At 34.3% G+C, this 21,856-nt stretch overlaps 1 protein-coding gene across 1 annotated transcript in view; it reads left to right on the top strand.

Annotated features, from left to right (window-relative positions):
- LOC110604641 (novel plant SNARE 11) overlaps window positions 1–19,291 on the top strand; it is a 30,403-nt gene extending 11,112 nt beyond the window's left edge. The window contains exons 5-10 of the mRNA XM_043952564.1: window positions 641–732; window positions 4,246–4,325; window positions 4,562–4,618; window positions 4,779–4,871; window positions 4,961–5,035; window positions 18,972–19,291. Coding sequence (XP_043808499.1) covers window positions 641–732; window positions 4,246–4,325; window positions 4,562–4,618; window positions 4,779–4,871; window positions 4,961–5,035; window positions 18,972–19,061 — 487 coding nt within the window. The 3' untranslated portion in view covers window positions 19,062–19,291. The remainder of the gene's footprint in view (window positions 1–640; window positions 733–4,245; window positions 4,326–4,561; window positions 4,619–4,778; window positions 4,872–4,960; window positions 5,036–18,971) is intronic.
- Window positions 19,292–21,856: the final 2,565 nt, after the last annotated feature.

The raw sequence follows: 21,856 nt of genomic DNA, 5'->3' as shown, positions 1-21,856 counted from the left end.
TTTAGTTCCGGTTCTGATTTTTAGCCAGGCCCGTAACAGAACCGGATCCGAACAGAGCTAGTTAGAATTATACTTTAAACCATTGTAAACTTTTGAAAAGCAGCTGCTAGCTCACCATGCATAGCAAAAACCCGACATGCTAAAAACTTGTTTCTAACCACTTATCCAAAATTTTGAATATTCCTTAAAAAATTCTCTATTTTGTTATTCTTACATTAACACATCTATTGAGAATTGATCATTAAGTAGTTTTTATCACAATATACATAAATTTTTTATCCTCAATCATCTAAGTATTTGACTCCTCCATTTGGTATTGACTATTGGTCTCTTCGACTCATGTTGATCTAAATGTAACATTTACCCAGTTCTGCATGGAATGATGTATGAATATCCAAAGTCTAAACATACTTTTGCTTAATTATTTTTTTCCGGAGTGATTTGATTGTCAAGTGAGAAACTATTTTGTCTTGGGATTGAAGTTTGAAGTTGCTATCAAAATTGCAAAATAGTTGATTTCCCCTAAATGATTAGAATAACTTTTTGGAGTTAAATGTCAGATCTTTTATTCACGAATATAGCTTAATATTGCGTACTTTGCTTATAATAACTAATTCAGCCCTGGTATGATGGCATATAGACATGCAGCCAGTCTTGAAAGCAACAAGAGAGTTGATCTTTTTGATGGGCCTGGTGAAGAATTAAATGAAGAAAATGTATTGCTAGCTTCATGTAAGTCACAGTATTTTTTGTTGACTTTTCTATTTTTCTCATTTTGGGAGCAGATGGGAGTTTTGAGTTGATTGAGAATACTAGTAGAATTTCCTATAGTTAAAAGGTCAAATTTGCCCATGAATTATACAAGGAGAGCTAAAAGTATTAAATTTTATTTTTTAGTCAAATTTGCCCCTGAACTATCATTAAAAGGCCAAATAAAACCATCACTTGTAAAGATTTAAGAGTGTGAGCGATGCTCTTTTCAATCTATTGTAAGGATTAAGAGTGAGCTATGCTCTTTTCAATCTATTTAGCTTTATTTGAGTTTATTTGGCCTTTTAATGATAGTATAGGGGTAAATTTATACCGAAAGATGAAATTTAGCATTTTGACTTCTGCTATATAGTTTAGGAGCAAATTTGATCTTTTTACTAATTGCTTATCTCTATTTTTCTGTCCTTGTTTCTCTTCTCTTTGTCATCTTTTCTATCTACTTGCTTCATATCAAGTCACTTGTCCTACAAAGCTAACTCATAATTGCATGCTGATAATCTAATTTCATTATTAATTTCAGTGTTAGTATTTGTGAGTTTGTTAATTTTACGTATTGCAGAAAAATGTAAAGAGGTGTGAAAGGTTGTTGAAAACTCAACAAAGGTTGGCTGAGTTCTGGAGGGAAATTCTTAAGAGTAATTATTCTGTTGAATAACTAACTCCTGGCAGGAAAGAGAAGGATAATATAGCCCTTCTACGGATTGTATATCCATTCATCATTCAAGAATCAATATAATCTTCCTTCTTTCTCTAAATTCTCTCTCTATACTCCTTCCATTCTCCTTCCATTCTCCATACTGTCTCTCAGATCTCTCTCTTACTTCTTTCTCTCCCTCTCCTTCTATATTTCTTAATTTCTTTGTTAGGATTTCTGTCCTAACAATTAACTCACGGGGTTATAGGTTGCATATTATTGAATGCAAATTGGTATTATGACCAGAGTTAGGAAAATGATCTTTTAGGATGTTGATAATTATTCAGAGTGGTTGAAGAGTATTTTTTGAATTTGAAATTCTGGTGGAGTTTTGACTTTGAACTCTTTTTCAAAGCCAGATTGGCTTATAGCAACACTTTTTGGCTGCATTGCTTGATTTTCTATGTGAAAAGGGTATAATTGACTTTTCCATGTATGTATCCGTACATGTGATGCATGATTAGGATGGGGTGGTGTTATTTCCTACTGCACCAAGTTATGCTGGAACTTTATTTCGAATGATATTCATCCAAAACCACATCATTATACATTCACGAGGTAGATGTGTTCTTGTGACTTATTGACATCTCCTTGCTTTATGATGGGTGCATGATGCAATATTTCTATAAACCATGGTATCTTTTACCACTTGATTGCAGTTCTGCCATAGTGGAAACATTATTCTAAAATTTTTTTGCTTCATGACTCAACAAGTTATATAAGGTAGCATTCTGGTTTCTCTTTTATGTCCCAACAAAAACCATTACATTCTCAGTTGGTTGGTTCAGGATTTTGTTTTGCATTTGATGCAATTAGGCATGGGAGTAAAACTATGTATTATGTTGTTATGTGCCCTTGAATAGGATCTTATCACAGGTCGATTAGCTGGAAAATCCTCCTCCCGCCAGATTGATTTTCTCTTTTTAATGTTTCTGCTCTTTTTTGAGGAATCTATTGTGAGATAAATTGAGAACTCGTTTGGGAGAATTCTCGAATTTCATAAACTGATGAATAATATTTTCTGAATGTTTTGTTCAATGATCTCAAGTGCCTCTTTATAGTGAAGGCTACATTCAAATTGTATCAACATTTGAATTCATAATACTTTTTATCTTCTATTAAAATTTAAAATTTAAAAGTTCAACCAAAGATAGCAACTAAAAAATCAAATTAGAGATAACAAGTTAAGATACTAATCTTATTTGTTGCAACCACTCTAATCAGAATCTATCAAATAGAAAGATAATACATATTCATGACGATACCTCCTTGGAGAAAAAGCTTGTCCTCAAACTTGTCCCTAGGCTTGTTTGGTTCAATAATAGGAGACCCTGGATCCTTCAACTCCACTCAAAGTAAATTTTTGCATTGATGGTTAATAAATGTCTCATCACAATTGTAGGAAAGGCCTTTAGCTTGACGTTAAGCCAGTTCTATCTTTCTAAGTCTTTTTTGACAAATGGAGTTGAGGTGTTTCTGATATTTGAAGACGTTGCATTATTATTTCCCTTAGACTTTTGAGTTAAACTACCAATAGATGGTGCAGACCTAAACTACCAATAGATGGTGGAGACCCTTGAAAATGACCCATAAGCTGCCATCATTCGACGCAATTATTGTTTCTTCTTGAATGTTCAAGCAAAATTCGTTGTTGTAACTAAATTGGTAGGGTGTTTTCGTTCCACTTCAAGTCGAATAGTCTTAGACAATCCTATAGTAAAAAAGTCAATTTATTAGTTGGTTCAAATAGTTATCGCTCTAGCCGATAAGGATTGAAATTGGCAGTGATAATCTTCTATTGATTTAACTTGCTTTAAATTCACTAACTCCCCCAAGGGATTGCCATGCAAAGGAGGACTAAATTGCAAGTTGCAGTTCTCTTTGAACGCTTGCCATGTCATTCTAGGTTCTTATTCATGTCAATAAAACCAAAATTGAGCCTCAACATTAATATGAAAGATAGTTAGACTGACTTTATCTACTTTCATCGTTAGTTGATTTTGAAAAAGTTATTCATAGTGATTAAGCCATCCAAGCGGGTCGTTGGAGCCATCAAATGAGGGAAAGCTAAGTTTCGTATATCTAGGCACTACGCGCCCTTTAGAATGATCATTATTTGGTTGGAAAAAATTTTGTTGACTGCTAATTGTTCCATCTTGGTTTTGGTTTGCTTCTTTACTGAAGGTGCAAATGAGCTCCGAAACTTGATGAGAGAAGTCGTTGAATCGAGCATTGTTTTGTTGTTTGAAAGAGTTCAGCTTCTTTTCCAGATTTGCTGAATCGTCCATAATGATCGACTATGATACCAAATTATTATGTGCCCTTGAATAGGATCTCATTATAGGTCGATTAATTGGAAAATCCTCCTCTCGCCATACTGATTTTCTCTTATTAATGTTTCTAGTTTTCTTTGAGAAACCTATTGTGAAATAAATTGAGAACTCGTTTGAGAGAATTCGAATCTCATAAACTGATGAATAATATTTCTGAATGTTTTATTCAATGATCTCAAGTGCCTTTTTATAATGAAGGCTACATTTAGATTGAATCAACATGTGAATTCAAAATTACTTCCTAACTTCTATTAAAATTTAAAATTTAAAAATTTAACTAAAGATAGCAACTATATAATTAAATTAGAGATAACAAGCTAAGATACTGATCTTATTTATTGCAACCACTTTGATAAGAATTTACCATATAGAAGGATAATGCATATCCATAACATATGTCTTACCTTTATTTGGAGCATTTCTAAGACAGGCCAAAATCTTTTGCAGCTATGACAAATCAGCAGTTAATGGATCATGGAAACCAAATGATGGATGAGACTGACCATGCAATTGAGAGGGGTAAAAAGGTGTGTCTTTGTAAAAGGCCTATACATACATTTACTTATTTACATGTGTGAAGCTTCTGCAGATACAAAGGACAAACCTTCATACTCTCAGCTTAAACTCCACAACTCCTAACTGAATGAAAAAATAGAGATAATGAAATAAGAAAAATCAAAGAGGAAACTGTAGAATGCTGTTTCTTGTTTTAAAGCTTTGATGTTACTCTTTACTGTTCCCTGTTTGTTTGCCGTTATCCTAGATTGTTCAAGAGACCATAAATGTCGGAACAGAAACAGCAGCAGCTCTTAAGGCTCAGGTACACAATTCAGCATCTAAAAAGTTGGCTAGTGATACTTTGTAGCATCTAAGAACTTTGACTTGCTTTATTAGATTTTGTCCAGAAGCTAAAAGAAAAAAAAGGTAGAATTCAATGCCTTATGCAATGGCCTGGGAACTAAGAGCATTTTCGTGTGCAGACTGAACAAATGAGTAGGATTGTTAATGAGCTTGACTCTATCCATTTCTCAATCAAGAAAGCTTCTCAATTGGTCAAGGAAATTGGTAGGCAGGTCAATTTCTAGAATATCCACTTCCTTTTCATACATATTTCCTTTCCTTTCATTTGTTGTAGTTCATGCTAACTTGATTCTACCTTCAGGTTGCAACTGACAAGTGCATTATGGCAATGCTTTTCCTTATTGTCATTGGAATCGTAGCAATTATTATTGTGAAGGTAAATCATCCTTGTGCTTTCTTCAGTCAAGAAATGATAGCATTAAAGTTTGAGATTTGCTTGCCACCTATTGTCAGTTTGTTACTAAAATTTGTTGATTTCATGATGTTCCATTTTAATCTAGAGATAGTTTCATAGATAAATGTGTGTTAAATTTGGGTCAGACCTAACTCACCCCAAAAGCTAGCTCAAGGGGGAGGAGTGCCTATGGCTCATATAACGGGCACATTACCCCTTTCCACAACCGATGTGAGATTCAACACACCCCTTCACGCCCAGAATTTTTTACTGGTGCGTGGCACATTTATGGGGCGCCCAACATCGGATGGAGAGGCTCTGATACCATGAAACTTTGATGAAAGGAAGAAAAAGAGAGCAGAAGATTTGAGAGAAAATACTTGATTATTTCCCTTAAGCCAATTGGGTTATATATACTACTTACAAGAGTACACACTAAGTAAGAAAATAAATTAATTTCCTAATTATAGTCTAATCATATCTTAATCATATCACACAATCATATCCCTAATTACCACTACAAATCTAGGCAATTTACAGAAATAATCTCAACAATGTGAAATAAACTTTTATGATAAGAACTTTGACAGCCACGTTTTTCTTGACGCTTACAAAGTAAAAAAGGTAAAATAATAGGGAAAATATTATTTTGTTGCAATTTTGTTGTGGATGTTTTGCATTTTTTTAAAACTAGGGTTGACCTATGTAGGCATGAGCAGCTGAGGCTTGCTCGAATGTACTAAGTGTAAGCTGCAACCCTTCTTTTTATTACGAATGCCAGACCTGTTGCTTCAAGTCAGTGAAGAATATTCTCGACATCAGAATTCTTTTTCAGCCATCACCTTAGGAACACAAATTATCATGCACATGAAAATGAAGATGACCCTGCATATGCAATTATGAGCCAATGATACCAAAAATTCTTTCTTCATTTATCTAAAAATTAAATTAAGAGCTTTGTTCCAGATTTTGTTGAGATCCATGGAATATATTCCATATCTTTTTATATCTCCCTATAAAATCAAATCGAAATGCCACCTTTTGAACAAGTCTATTGGGAATAATGTATAGATCATAGGATTAAAATAGAATGCTAGAAATGTAGATGATATGGGGTCTTGTGCCATTTTAGAACTCCAACTAAGTTGAAGGCAAAGTTCTACATAACTAAAATTGATAGGCTCTAACATAGGATGAGTATTGCACGGTGAAGAAACATGTCCACAAAATGAGTTTTAAATTGATGAGGATGATGAGATGGAATTTACGGATATCACATGGAACAAGACCCGGTTGACAAAGGACAATGGAGCAACGCCCATGCACCGAGAAACAACCACCGGAAGATGTCTATTCAGCTATTGAAACACAGAGGTAGGGGTGATCATTCGGTCTGTTCGGTTTAAAACCGGACCGAATAAACCGAAAATCAAAATTTTAATATTTATGAAAATCGAATCGAATCGATTTTGCTCAGAAACCGAATCAAACCGGACCGGTATGATTCGGTTCGGTTTGATTGATTCCAATTTTTAATACATTTTTTATTTTTTATATTTTATTTTTAATATTTTAAAATTTAATTAAAATATTTTAATCTTAATATGATTTAGTTTCTCTATATTATTAAAAATAACATATTATTATCACTAATCGGTTTGGTTTGATTTTTTTGATTTTTTCTGATCAAAACCAAACCGAACCGAAATAATTGAAATTTTTGAAATTAAGAACTGAATCGAACCGCAATGAATAAAAAATCGAACTGAATTTTTAAATTAATTCGGTTTGGTCGGTTTTTTCGGTTTGAACCGAATACTGCTCGCCCTTACACAGAGATAGAAGCAATTGAGGTCTTGCATGGATCCAAACACTGCCTAAATTCCACTTCCCCGACAAAAACAAACATCCTCATTGTAACTAAGCCTTCGGCGATGCGGAATCCAGAATTAACTTGTAATAAAAAATTCTCTCACACAATTTGACAAATAATGAGGTAAAGATATCTTGCATAAATTTGCTCTACTACACCCTTAATCAACTAATGTGATTAGAAACGAAGATAATCAAGAGATTCCAGCTAAAGAACGCTATAAGAAATTCTTGATAAGTTAATTAAGTGAAGAATTTTTGGGAAGTTTAGAGTATTTTTGTATTTCACTCTTGATCTTTACAATTGTTTTGCATGACTATTTATACATAAATAACCAATGTGATTAGAAACAAAGATAATCAAGCGATTCTAACTAGAGAACGCCATAAGAAATTCTTGATAAACTAAGTGAAAAATTTTGGAGAAGTTTAGAGTATTCTTGTATTTCACTCTTGATCTTTACAATTGTTTTACATAACTATTTATACACAAAGAATTATATCTAAACAGGAAGTAAATAATCAAATAATAATTACAAAGATAATTAAGGATCCTAATCAATTCAAATCATATCCCTAGAATCAGCTAGAATCAGCAAATAAGTCAACACTCTCCCTCAAGTTGGTGCAAAGATGTCGCACATGCCCAACTTGCAAATCAGATTATGGTAGTAAACACATCCGCAAGTTGCCTAGTAGAAGTCACATGAACTAAGTCCAAGATACTGTTTGTTAATTTTTATTTGATGAAGTGCCGATCAATCTCAATGTATTTCGTCTGGTCATGTTGGACTGGATTTTGTGCTATATTGATAGCGGCTTTATTGTCACAATACAAAGTTATCTTATCTCTCTTGGCAACCTCAACTCCTCCAATAACTTCTACAACCATAAGAGTTCACACACACTTTGGGCCATTGTTCTGTATTCTGCTTTAGCACTTGACCGAGCAACAACACTTTGTTTTTTACTCCTCCAGTTGACAAGGTTCCTTCCTACAACTGTGCAATAGCTAGAGATAGATCTCCTGTCATCAAGAGATCCTGCTCAATCTGCATCTGTAAAAGTTTCAACTCGGAGGTGACCATGTTTGGAATAAAGAAGCCCTTTCCCTGGCGCAGACTTTAGGTATCTCAAGATGTGAAGTACAGCCTGCATATGAGTCTCGTGAGGGTCATGTATGAATTAGTTGACTAAGCTAACAGCATAGGCTATATCCGGTCGAGTGCGTGAGAGATAAATTAACCTTCCTACCAATCTCTAATATCTTCCAATATCCATGGACTCACCAGTTCCTGCTTCCAGTTTGTGATTACTTTCAATGGGAGATTCTGCTGGTTTACATCCCAACATATCAGTTTCTTTCAAAAGATCCATAATGTACTTTCTTTGTGAGATGAATATTCTTTTTTCTGATCTAGCCACCTCAATACCTAGAAAATATTGTAGTTTTTCTCGATTTTTGATTTCAAATTCTTGACCAACAACCTTTTTAGTTGAGCCGTTTCCTCTTTGTCATCACCTGTTACTACTATATCATCAACATACACAATAAGAAAGGTGATCTTACCCTTGTGATGTTTGATATATAGAGTGTGATCAGGATTGCTCTGTTGGTAACCAAAGGACATCATGGCTCTACTAAACTTGTTAAACCAAGCTCTGGGAGAATGTTTTAGCCCATATAAAGCCTTTTTTAACCTGCACACCTTTCTTTGTGTCTTCTCATTAACGAACCCAGGAGTGATTTCCATGAATACTTATTTCTCTAAATCTCCATAGAGGAAAGCATTCTTCACATCAAACTGTTGCAAGTCCGAGTCCAAGTTGGTTGCGCAAGATAATAGGACTCTGATTGAGTTCATTTTTGCAACTGGGGCAAATGTCTCTTGATAATCCACTCCATAGGTTTGGGTGAATCTTTTAGCAATGAATCTGAACTTAAACCGTTCAATTGTACCATCAGTTTTGTATTTCACTGTGAACACCCACTTACATCCAATGAGTTTCTTTCTAAGTGGGAGAGTGACAAGCTCCCGAGTCTCATTTTCAGCCGATGCTTTTATCTCTTCAATTACCTTCTATTTAGGATCTGCAAGAGTTTTCTTTCAATCATGTGGAATAGACACAGAGGAAATAGGCAAGGTAAAGGGTCTATAGGAGGGAGACAAGGATTCATAAGAAACAAAGTTAGAAATATGATGTTTAGTACAAGATCTGACCCATTTTCTCTGTGTAATAGGTTTATCTAGGTCATTGGAGCATTAAAGAGTTGTGGGTAACTTACTAGAAGAAGATTATTGACTCTGAGTAGACTGCATAATGGCTTCTTCTGCCTTGTCTCTCCTTGAATACCTCCTCAAATCTGGCTTGTCCAAACATCCAATTCACTCCCCCTGATTGGACATCTCTCCTTGTCTACTAGAACTCAAACTCTCTAGCTGAACCATATCATTCAGAATCAGAATTTGGGATCACCTCTTCTTGCTTATTATTATCCCCCTGAAGAGGTGAGTGGGTGGTACTGAAGTAGTGTTCAGTTTCTCGGAAGGTAACATCCATACTGACAAAGTATTTCCTAAATGGAGGATAATAACACCTATATCCCTTCTGTCTCGGAAAATAACCAACAAACACACATTTAAGGGTCTTGGGGTCCAACTTCCTTACCGTCTTAGCATGGACAAAGCAAACACATCCAAATACTTTTGGTGGTGTTATAAGTAATAGAAAGTAAATATGTTAATATAGGAAGTAAATATTGATAGATGGGTCAGTTGCTTAATCTTAGGGATTGTATAATCATAGGCTTGATTTTCCTTCCTGTTTAGTTACTGTCTCTCATGTATAAATAGGTTGTAATCTCTATTGTGATATACAACAAATATTATCTTTCTACATGGTATCAGAGCCTTTCTCGTAGAGATTTTTTTTCTCTTTTCTCTCTCGTAAAGTTTTAAAATTTTTTTGGAGACTTAGGGCTCCGTTCATTTGGGTCATCTATAAAGTGTAACATTTGGATCTCACCATCACTGGAGTCGCCACACCGACCCCTTGTCAGATTTGAGGTTTGTTTGCCGTTCGGGTGTTCGGGTGTTGGGTGGAGGTATTTTATTTGGTACTGTTTATCGGTACTGTTCACGGGCACTGTTCACTGATACTGTTCATCGGCACTGTTCATGTGGTACTGTTCATGCCGGGTACTGTTTTCTGATTCTGTGTTTCTTTTGTTGCTATCGTTTTGGGTTGGTTGTCCTTATGGCTGAAGTTAAAACCACCACCGTAACTGATGTGATTCCTATGATGACTAAAATCACGGAACACAAATTGAATGGATCTTCTGATCAAGGAATTTTGATATCTGCAGATGAGTATGCACAATTCATCCAATACCAGGCATCTATAAAATCCTCTAATTCATCCTCTATCACTGCAATTGCCAAGTCAGGTAACTCTACTGCATGTCTTGTGTCTTCATCCTTCAAATGGGTTATTGATTCTGGTGCTACCGATCATATGTCAGGTAATTCTACCCTTTTGTCCAATCTTGAGTCTCATACATCGCCTTCTTATGTTACTCTTGCTGATGGCACTAAATCGTCTGTCATGGATTCTGGTCATGTCAACTTAACCCCTTCTCTTACCACAGAAGACAGTGAGCCATTTGCAAATCCTGGAAGGTATAGAAGATTAGTTGGCAAGCTGAATTATTTGACGGTGACTTGTCCTGATATTGCATATTCAGTGAGTGTGGTAAGTCAGTTTATGTCTTCTCCTACTGTTGCCCAGTGGGATGCTCTGGGACAGATTCTTTGTTACTTTAAAGGGGCCCCAGGGCGAGGCCTATTCTATGGTAACCATGGGCACTCAAATATTGAATGCTTTTGTGATGCTGATTGGGCAGGCTCGAAAGTTGATAGGAGGTCAATTACTAGGTATTGTGTTTTTGTGGGAAGTAACTTGGTCTCATGGAAAAGTAAGAAGCAAAATGTGGTCTTCTGTTCTAGTGCTGAATCTGAATACCGAGCTATGGCACAAGCCGTGTGTGAAATCTTGTGGGTACGTCAACTGTTGGAAGAAGTTGGGTTCACAAATTCGGTGCCTGCTAAGTTGTGGTGTGATAATCAAGCAGCTATCCACATTGCCTCCAATCCAGTATTTCATAAGAGGACTAAACACATCGAGATTGATTGTCATTTTGTTCGTGAAAAGGTCCAACAAAAGATAATATCAACATGACATATCCGAACTGGAGAACAATTAGGAGATATTTTCATTAAAGCTCTAAATGGGACTCGAGTTGATTATATATGTAACAAGTTGGGCATGATTAACATTTATGATCCAACTTGAGGGGGAGTGTTATAAGTTATAGAAAGTAAATATGTTAATATAGGAAGTAAATATTGATAGATGGGTCAGTTGCTTAATCTTAGGGATTGTATAATCATAGGCTTGATTTTCCTTCCTGTTTAGTTACTGTCTCTCATGTATAATAGATTGTAATCTCTATTGTGATATACAACAAATATTATCTTTCTACAGGTGGAACAATGTATAAATTCTTCCCTAGTAGAATCTCCAAAGGACTCATAAAGTCAAGGGCCTTGAGACTGCATCCCCCCAATATATTTTGGGTAGATTGATGGTAAACATAAGAGATCAAGCTACCTCTAATAGATGCCTGTTTTTCCTTTCAGCAACGCCATTTTGAGCACTAGTATAAGGACAACTAGTCGGTGTACTATCCTATTATTCTCCAAATAATAAAAAAAACTACTATCCATGTATTATCTTCCACTGTCAGTTCTTAAAATTTTCACCTTAGTATCAAATTGAGTACAAATCATCTTATGAAAAAATTGAAAACAAAAAAAGACATCACTTTTAGCTTTAATCAAATAGACCCAAGTCATTCGAGTACAACAATCAATAAAGGCGACAAATCATCGATTACCAGATAAGAAGTCAGTTTGAGTAGGCCTTCAAACATTAGAATAAATAGTCACAAAAGGAATTTAGCTTTTATTATGACTCAAAGAATATGAGGTTCTAGTGTGCTTAGAATACTCGTACGCATCACAAAATAGGGAACCAAACTGAGTTCTAGCAAATAAATTAGGATAAATTTTTCTAAGACAAAAAATGATGGATGCCCTAACTGCCTGTGACACTGTATTCTTTCCTGATTGACATCCTTATTTTCTTCAAAACAGACTTAGAGATATCGGAGAACTTGGATTATGTATAAGCCATTAGCCTACCATTGCCAATCCTCATCCCTGTACAAAGATCCTGATGATTAGGAAAGAATTCAATTTTACAGTTAAGAGTATTGGTGATAGCATTGACAAATAAAAGGTTGACAGGAAAGCAGGGAACATGAAGGACAGATGATAATTTAATATTGGATATACAAATAACAGAACATATTCTGGATATGGAAGTAAAAGAGCCATCAGCAATTATGACACTATCTTTGGTTAGAAAAGGAAAATAATTGAGAAATCTTTTAGAAGAGTCTGCCATGTATCTATTCGCATCAGAATCAATAATCCATCCATAGAACATTATCAAGAGAGGAAGCATTACTAGATTTAAAAAAATTAGATGTGGCACCGGAGGATAAAGAGGTGTCAATATGAGACAAGAGGCGCTTGAGACTCTGAATTTCATTAAGAGAAAGGAACTCAGTCACTGTTGTCTCCTTAAGGGGCTCCTCCATAGTATCTGCTAAATTAGCGTGAGTTTTGGAGGTACCTCGTTTCCCCCCACGGCCTCTAGTGGGACGACTATATAACTTCCAATAAGTCTCCTTGGTATGCATCGGTTTCCCACAATAGTCACAGTGTAGGTGATCTTTCTTAGAATTAGGAGGTTGCAGTGTGCTCAAACTAGTAGTCAACTCAGCCTTTTCAACTGGTGTAGTATAGAGCATAGCATATCGATGACTTTCCTCTTGTTGAACATAGGCGTGGGTCTTTTCTAGAGAAGAAAAAAGATTTTTTTTTCCAACACTTAGACCCGAATTGGATCATAGAACATTATCAAGAGAGGAAGCATTACTAGATTTTAAAAAACTAGATGTGGCATTGGAGGATAAAGAGGTGTCACTATGAGACAAGAGGCGCTTGAGACTCTGAATTTCATTAAGGGATAGGAACTCAGTCAATGTTGTCTCCTTAAGGGGGCTCTTCCATAGTATTTGCTAAATTAGCGTGAGTTGTGGAGGTACATTGTTTCCCCCACGGCCTTTTGTGGGACGGTCATGTAACTTCCGATAAGTCTCCTTGGTATGTCTCGATTTTCCACAATAGTCACAGTGTAAGTGATCTTTCTTAGAATTAGGAGGTTGCAGTGTGCTCAAACTAGTACTCAACCCAGCCTTTTCAACTGGTGTAGTATAGAGCATAGCATGTCGACGACTTTCCTCTTGTTGAACATGGGCGTGGGCCTCTTCTAGAGAAGGAAAAAGATGTTTTTTCAACACTTGGACCCGAATTGGATCATAGAACATTATCAAGAGAGGAAACATTACCAGATTTTAAAAAAATAGATGTGGCACCGGAGGATAAAGAGGTGTCAATATGAGACAAGAGGCGCTTGAGACTCTGAATTTCATTAAGGGAAAGGAACTCAGTTACTGTTGTCTACTTAAGGGACTCTTCCATAGTATCTGCTAAATTAGCGTGAGTTATGAAGGTACTGTGTTTTCCCCTACGGCCTCTAGTGGGACGACCATGTAACTTCCAATAAGTCTCCTTGGTATGCCTCGGTTTTTCACAATAGTCACAGTATAGGTGATCTTTCTCAGAATTAGGAGTTGCAGTGTGCTTAAACTAGTAGTCAACCCAGCCTTTTCAACTGTTGTAGTATAGAGCATAGCATGTCGACGACTTTCTTCTTATTGAACATGGGCGTGGGCCTCTTCTAGAGAAGGAAAATGATTTTTTCCCAACACTTAGACTGGAATTGAATCATATTCTTTATTCAATCCTGCAAGAAAATCATAGACGTGCTCATTTTCAATCATTCTCCTAAATTTGACTGCATCTCTAGTGCAGTCTGCTTGGAAGTCTTGATAGTAATCAAGTTCCTGTCATTAGCCACATAACTCAGAATAAAATTGAGAGATAGTCATTTCTCTTTGCTTAGTACCATGGATCTTATTCCAAATATCATAAATTTTGGCATCAATTCTAATCTTGGAATAAGTTAAGGACAAGGCTTCTATATTTGTGCAGCAGTATCAATTAATAAATAAGACTTAGAGATATGAGGTTGCATAGAGTTAAGTAACCATGTGATAACAAGACAATTATCGAAGTCCCATACCTTTCCAGTTTTTCCACCAAGGTCATACTAGCAATATTAGTACAACTCTCACTATCAATAATCATTACACATACCTTCCCACCTATAAGGCATGGCATGTGGAAGATATTTTTTCGTTGCTCCAAACCATCTTCTTTTACTTGCATGTTCAATGCACGCCCGACAACAAGTGACTCACCTTGCACAATATACTCAATGTTTTCTTCATCAGACCAATCTTCTAAAGAAGACATGTTGTCACTGTCAAATTCTAATTCAGAGATAATTTCACTATTGTCTAGCAAAAATCTAGTCTTGCTATTGGGACATTGAGATGCAATATGTCCCATTTTTAAGCACTTGATGTTGCGATTCTTGCTAGGAGAAGATGGTATTTCAGTTGTAGCTTTGGAAGTAGTGTTTTGCGACTTACTATTGAAATTCTTGTCTTTGCTTTCAGAAACTCTCCTTGCCCGTTTCATCTTTCTTGGACCATTTTGAAGTTCAAGTGTTGTTTTGGAATGTTTTGGCACCACCCTTCTCTTTCAGCTGCTTCTCTATCTTCATCGCCATACTCACCATATCATCAAGTTCTACATAATAGTATAGTTTGATGATGTTGGCGATCTCTTTGTTAAGCCCATTCAAAAATCTAACCATGATTGCTTTTTAGTCCTCTTCCACTCTAGCCCTCATTATTGCAATTTCTATTTCCTATGGATTATTCAACAAACATGGAACCTTGTGTCAACCTTTGCAACTTTTGGTGTAGCTTGCGATAGTAATAGGATAGAATAAACCACTTTCGCATGATATACTTCATCTCTTTCCAAGTTGCTATTGACCCTTCTTGATTTCTACACCTGGCTAAAAGTAATTGATGCCACCAAACTAATGCATAGTCAGTAAATTCAACAGTAGCTAATTTTACCTTTTTCTCTTCAGAGTAGTTGTAGCACTCAAAAATTAGCTTCACCTTTTCTATTTAAGATAAGGTTCAACATCATTTCGTTCATCTTGATGCAATTGATGTTGCTATCTTTCCTTTTAGTTCTCTCCTCCCTCCTTTGCCTCCTCATGGACTGTGCGTCCTCTTCATGTTCGAAAGTTAAATCACCTACTTCTTCAAGAAGGGGTTTGTTTTGTCTATTTCCTCTATTACCTGTGTTCCTGGTGTTGTTGACGGTAGTTTGCCGCAACTCTTTAATCTTCATCGTTTGTCTTTTAATGTTGTCGTGGTACTCATTTAGCACTATATAGAGGCATTGGAATTGATCGGCGACTGCCTTGTTATAGAAATTTTCAGCTTGCTCAACGTCTTTATATTTTTTTTATCATCATGGAATTTGATTTTAAACAAACAAGAAAATAAAAAGAAATTGGACCTCACGCGCTCCCTTGCGTGTTTCTCTTGAAAAATTGTTTTACTCATGTTTCGCTCACAAGTTGGCTTTTACTCTCTTAAAAACTCATCACTCAAGTCTGTTACCTCTCTATGTTCAACTTAAGAGTGTTGCACCTTAGAACCAACACATAACACAAGATTAATAAGATTGCAATAATAGAAATTAAACAATGATATTTTGAACAATAAAAAAAGTATAAAAGCAAAATCTAGAGGCAAAAACACACAATAAAATATTAGTACAAGATAGCAATGAATATGTTAATGATGCAATTTAATGAGTAATATGCAGCAATTATGTTACCCTTTGTGCATAGAATGCCAACAAAGGAAACAAAATAAAACAAAGATGACATATTAAGAGAAAATGCTAATACAAAAACACACTTCCCTAATAGAAGCCGAATTGAACTTAAACTTGTTAATTTGGGTCAGGCCTAACTCACCCCAAAAGCTAGCTCAAGGTGAGGTTTATCTATGACCCATATAAGGGGCACATTATCCCTTTCCACAACCGATATGGGATTCAACACACCCCTTCACGCCCAGAATTTTTTACTGGTGCATGATATATTTATGGGAGGCCCAACATCGGTGGGAAGGCTCTGATACCATGTTAATTTGGGCCAGGCCTAACTCACCCCAAAAGCTATATTCAACACACCCCTTCACGCCCATAATTTTTTACTGGTGCGTGACATATTTATGGGAGGCCCAACATCGGTGGGAAGGCTCTGATACCATGTTAATTTGGGCCAGGCCTAACTCACCCCAAAAGTTAGCTCAAGGGGGAGGTTTATCTATGATCCATATAAGGGGGCATATTACCCCTTTCCACAATCGATGTGGGATTCAACAAAACTAATATTCAATGTTTGAAAGCTCTAAACTAGCAAAAACACACAAAAATAAAAACTTCAGGCATGTAATAATTCTAGAACCTCAAACCAAAAGTTTCAATCAAGGTATATGTCAAACATGTTACAAAGTTGCTTTTTTTTTTTTCTTTCAACCTCAAAAATGAAATTTCAAGAAGTAATTTTTTTTTGGCGAATTTTCTAGATATGATTTTTTTATTTTATTTTATTTTATTTACTAAAACTTGTGATAGGACAAAATTGAGAAGCAAACATAGCAAAATGAATCGATAACAAGCTATCAAAATAAGAAAACAAATTAACAGTAACTATAACTATGTAATTAAAAAAAAAAGGATAAATATAAGGAATTAAGGATAGATAAGTTGGAATTTATCTATGATCTAGGCTTTGATACCAATTAATGCGAAACCTAGGATCAACTCGTGATTCAAAATTCCATCACAAAACTTGACAAAGAATGAGCTAAAAATATCTTCCATAAGATTGCTCTACCACACTCCTAATCAACCAATGTAATTAAAAACGAAGATAATCAAGCGATTCCCAGCTAGAGACCGCTACAAGAAATTCTTCATGAGTTAACTAAGCATGGAGAAAATTCATATAAAATGCCATAACATTGAACTTTGATAAGTTGTTATACATGGAGGCACAAAGTATTAACCATTTTGCAATGGAAAACATAAATTCTCGTTATGGAGATAAATATCAAATCCTTGCTTAACTTTCTACATACAAAATAAAAGCTATTTATAGCCAAATATCTCTTAATCCTAGTTGAAATAGGAAAACAAAACAAATTCTAATTGAAATAGGAAAATAAGACAAATTCTCATTAAAATAGAAAAATATAAGATAATTCTATTTGAATAAGAAAAATTATATCTAATTCTACTAATTTAACTCTTAATCTATACAGGATTATAAAAGACACCAAAACACACTAAAATATTTCATATATGAGCTCCCAAAATTGAATTAATTATGACTGAAATTGGATCTATAAATTTTTAAAAAATAAGCCAATTTATTTTTCGTCTTCCAAATGTGGTATTCAACATGAATAATTTGAATTCTCCTTGAGTCCTGATGATTTATTACTTCCTAGTTGAATGCTCGACGAATATCACAATAGTTTTGCGCTTCAAGTTGTTGAAAAGTATTGCCCCTTATGCATGCATCATCCAGCCAGAGAGGAGAAGCGGCAAAAGTCGTAGGTGGAGGGGCTCATCGATGACTCTCTCGCGCCTTATGGGTGGCAATCTTCGGCTCTCTCCAGTGAGATTCCACACATATTCCACTGTCAAAAGAACCTTTGACATTACAGATCTACAAAACAAGCACCTAGAAAAATGACGATCACCGGTGCCTGTCCAAAAGATCATCCATGCACTTCAAGGCTCGGAAGAAAAGGAAGAAACAACCACAAGAACCCTAAAAACACAAAAGCTAACTAAACTAGAAAACTGAAAAGACACGGGCAACTCCAAGAGAAACACCCTCACAGGTAAAGCGCTGGCTGCCAAAACAACAAGATAAAAGGATATTCACAACCCAACCCGGCGGTGGGGAGGGGAACCCATAGCTAGACTAGGTTAGGAGCCTCTCCTCCCTATTGGGGCAGTAGAGGCCATGTAAAGCAGCGGAAAAAGAGGGTTTTGGAACCCTAGAAGGACACTAATAGAGAGAAAAATCTCTCTCTACCCACAAAGTGAGAGAAGAAAACCTCTGATTGATTGGACAAGGAATGAGAGAATGAGTGCATCTCTGAAAACATGAAAGTGGCATCCACAAACAATACTATGAAATGGGTGATTATAATGGTTTTAACTTGCTTGTCATAGAGTAGTTGATGCACCATGATAGAAAGTCCCACCGTGATAGAAAGTCCAGCGTACCAAAATTAGAAAAGTAATGTGAATGAAATGGAGGAGCATGGTCTTAGTTTGAGCTGCTGATGATCATCTGCAACTGCAATCGATTGCCTTTTTCTTTTAAACTGGTAGTTTGTCAATTCCTGACCGAAGTCATTCTATATACAATCTCCATCTTTTCACCTACCAATTATCTTCTTATGATCTCGAGTTTTACATGTGGAGTCCTTTTACATTTCTTGTTCATTCGAGAATAGCTTGGTGAAATATATTGGACGTCCAGATAATTTGCTCGCAAAATGATTTTCATGTTGAACTCTTACTATTGGAGTTTTCAGAGGCCATCCTTTCAAAAGACTCTGCTGGCTGCGTTATTTCTTGGATTGAATTACCTTGCTCAGCTGTTTGGCTGTAAAATATGCTTTCCATGGACATGTATATATTTTTTATTATTATTTTGTTGATGTTCAGGTGGTTTCATGTGGAAGCCATTCAATGCTGCGCAGCAAAATTGTTTGTTGATATTCTAGTAATTTTACTTGATCATGATTCTTTTTTACTTGATTTTTCAGCTTGTAAATCCAAACAACAAGGACATTCAAGACATTCCAGGATTAGCCCCTCCTGCTCAGAGTCGCAGATTACTTTGGTTTCCTAATTAAGAAGCAAAGTTGCCAAAGGATCACCTCATGAGCTACTTGGGATAATTCATACAATATGACGGAAACGGAGGATGGATCCAGCATTGCACGAAAACCTTGGTGGAGTAACTGGTGTGTTTTTTCTGTAAAAGAAATGATCTCCAATTGAGGGAAACCTAACAAAAAAATATATTTATTTTGAGTGTTTTGGTTCATACTATGTATGCCCTTTTATGTTTTTTTTTTTTTTTTTTCGAGCTTCATAATATTTTCATTGATTCATTTGAACTGACGAGTTTAATCTTAAGTGGAATTATAAACTTCCGAAAAATGCAGAATTTTTGTTTGCTAAAATCAGCGGGGATGCTTTTCTTTTCCAAACAATTCTTCTGAAAGATTATACACTTGGGAAACACAAGAAATAAATTTGGGAAGGCCTTGAAACATGTCCAGGTGTGACTTCAATTGATTATGAAAAATAAATAATAGAACTCCAGAGGTTTGTCTCAAATTATATTTTGTTATCTGTTATAAAATTGACAGCAGTTTGTTCCGTTTTTATATTATTTTTAAATGAATTGCAGCTTCGGTATATTAGTTGCTTTAGTAATAAGTGTAATAGTTAGTCAACTCTTAAATATTAAACATTAATTTTAAAATTCAAATTAGGCCTAATTGCATGAAAAATTTTAAAAGTTGATAAAATTATTTAAAATCGCTAACTTTATTGTAACTATATAAACATAAATTGATGAGCGCGTGTCTTGTTGACATAGTATGACAAGTATAAAACATAGTCCTTATAATGATTTTGCATGACATGGTATATTATATGACAAGTATAAAATATAAAACGGGTGATTATAATGGTTTTAACTTGCTTGTCATAGACTAGTTGATGCAAATTTTTAATTAAACATGGTTTTAACTTGCTTGACATAGTATTCAACATAATGGTTCTAACTTGTAATTATATTTACATGCTAGGTATATAAATGCTATTGATAAAAAAATTTAAAATTTTTAGGTATTTTATAATTTAATTCAAAATTTTAAAAATTGATATAATTCGACTTAAAATTTTTAAATTTATTTGTTTTTCTCTGTTTGGCTTGATACAAAAAATGATAACCTTAATTTTTTTCTATTTATCACTAGTTCTAATAAAAATTGCAACATATCGTATATTTATTTATTTTTTATTTTTTAAATATATTATGTTTGTCCATCATAATAAATTTCACTTATTTATTATAAAAAATCATGTTAATATAATAAAAAATAGAAGTTATAGTTTTAATATTTACTGTTGTGTTATTAATATTCTCTTATAATTTAATAGTATAAATTAGCACTTAAAGGTATAAACAGAGATATTATATTAAGAGTAGATATGATTAAAATCCAAAAGAATTAAAGAGAATCATAATTAAAAAATAGAAAGATAGAATGAAATATAATAATAAGATCCTATAAATTTAGCAATAAAAAATGATAAATTAGGAATTTTGAGTTGAATCACATCAATTTGTATTAATTGATATACTTAAATTTAGATATACTTATAATAAAGTTTTTAATTTTAGATAATTTTATTAATTTTTTGAAGTTTTGGATGAAAGTATAAAATAGCAAAAATTTTTAATTTTTAATTTTTAATTTTTCATGTAAATAGCCCTTAAAATTATTGTTGAATATAACTTATGTATTATCTACGCTCAATAACAATATTTATAAATTAATTTTCATGTATAACTTTTAAAAAGTTCCCATACTAATAAATTAATCAATCTTAAAGTAATAAGTCTTTCTAAACTTAATGAAGCATTTAGTCACTTAGTAACTAAAGTTCTCGAAGCATTTCTATCCATTTAGTGTGTGCTTAGTTTTTAAATTACGTTTTGTAGTAATTGACAATAATGGTAACGATAAAAGAGATTCATATTATTTTTAACTTGAATATTATCTATAGCATGTATTGATTAATTTAATTATTAACTAGATTTAAAAATTAATAGAGTTGTATTCTTTGGATATAAATGGAAAATCAGTGTCTCTAATTGAATTATCATAATATAATTATAGATTTATTATTTGTCTCCTTTTAGTAGTGTATTATTTTTATCATAACAAACTAAAAATATAGTACTATAGATTATGTTAGGTTCACTCACCGGTTCTAATATCAATGTAAGACTATTAATTTCAAGTTAAATATCAGTAAATTAAATGAGATTTAATATTTTTACTCTATTATATAACATTTAATCACCTAATATAAATAAATTATAATTACTTATAAGATAGAAAAAATAACTTATGTTCACCCTTTTACAGATTATGATGCGAACATGGGAGATAAGTACGTGAACAATGGAATGGGCGTAAATATTACATTATCTCTTAGACCAATAACAAGAGCACGCACAAAGAAAATTAAAGTATCGCTTCAACACTTACCACAACAAAGAAAATCAAAGTATCGTTTCAACACTTACCACAACAAGTTGTTCGTGAAGGAATGAATGCATGCGATGAAAAGTCCAAGTTCGCAACATATGAAAATCCACGAGATAAAGTGTTCATGAATATGATTAAAGCAAAGGAGTAATGGAGCTAGAAAAAGAAGCCACATGGGCTAGTTGCAACACACTTATGGCCATATAGCGTGTTGGGTCCTAATTGTACTTAAGTCTATTTTGTTATTTTATTATTTTAATATTTTAGTAGACTTATTTCAAGTTAAATAGGCCCAACTTAGGTGGCTAATTTCGTACAACCCATAAGGAAAAAAAAGTTCTCTCAGTCCAACTATG

This window comes from Manihot esculenta, chromosome 17 (genome assembly GCF_001659605.2).
Source record: "Manihot esculenta cultivar AM560-2 chromosome 17, M.esculenta_v8, whole genome shotgun sequence".
Taxonomy (NCBI): domain Eukaryota; kingdom Viridiplantae; phylum Streptophyta; class Magnoliopsida; order Malpighiales; family Euphorbiaceae; genus Manihot; species Manihot esculenta.
The sequence above is the reverse complement of the archived record's forward strand: the minus strand, read 5'-3'. Positions and strand labels throughout refer to the sequence as shown.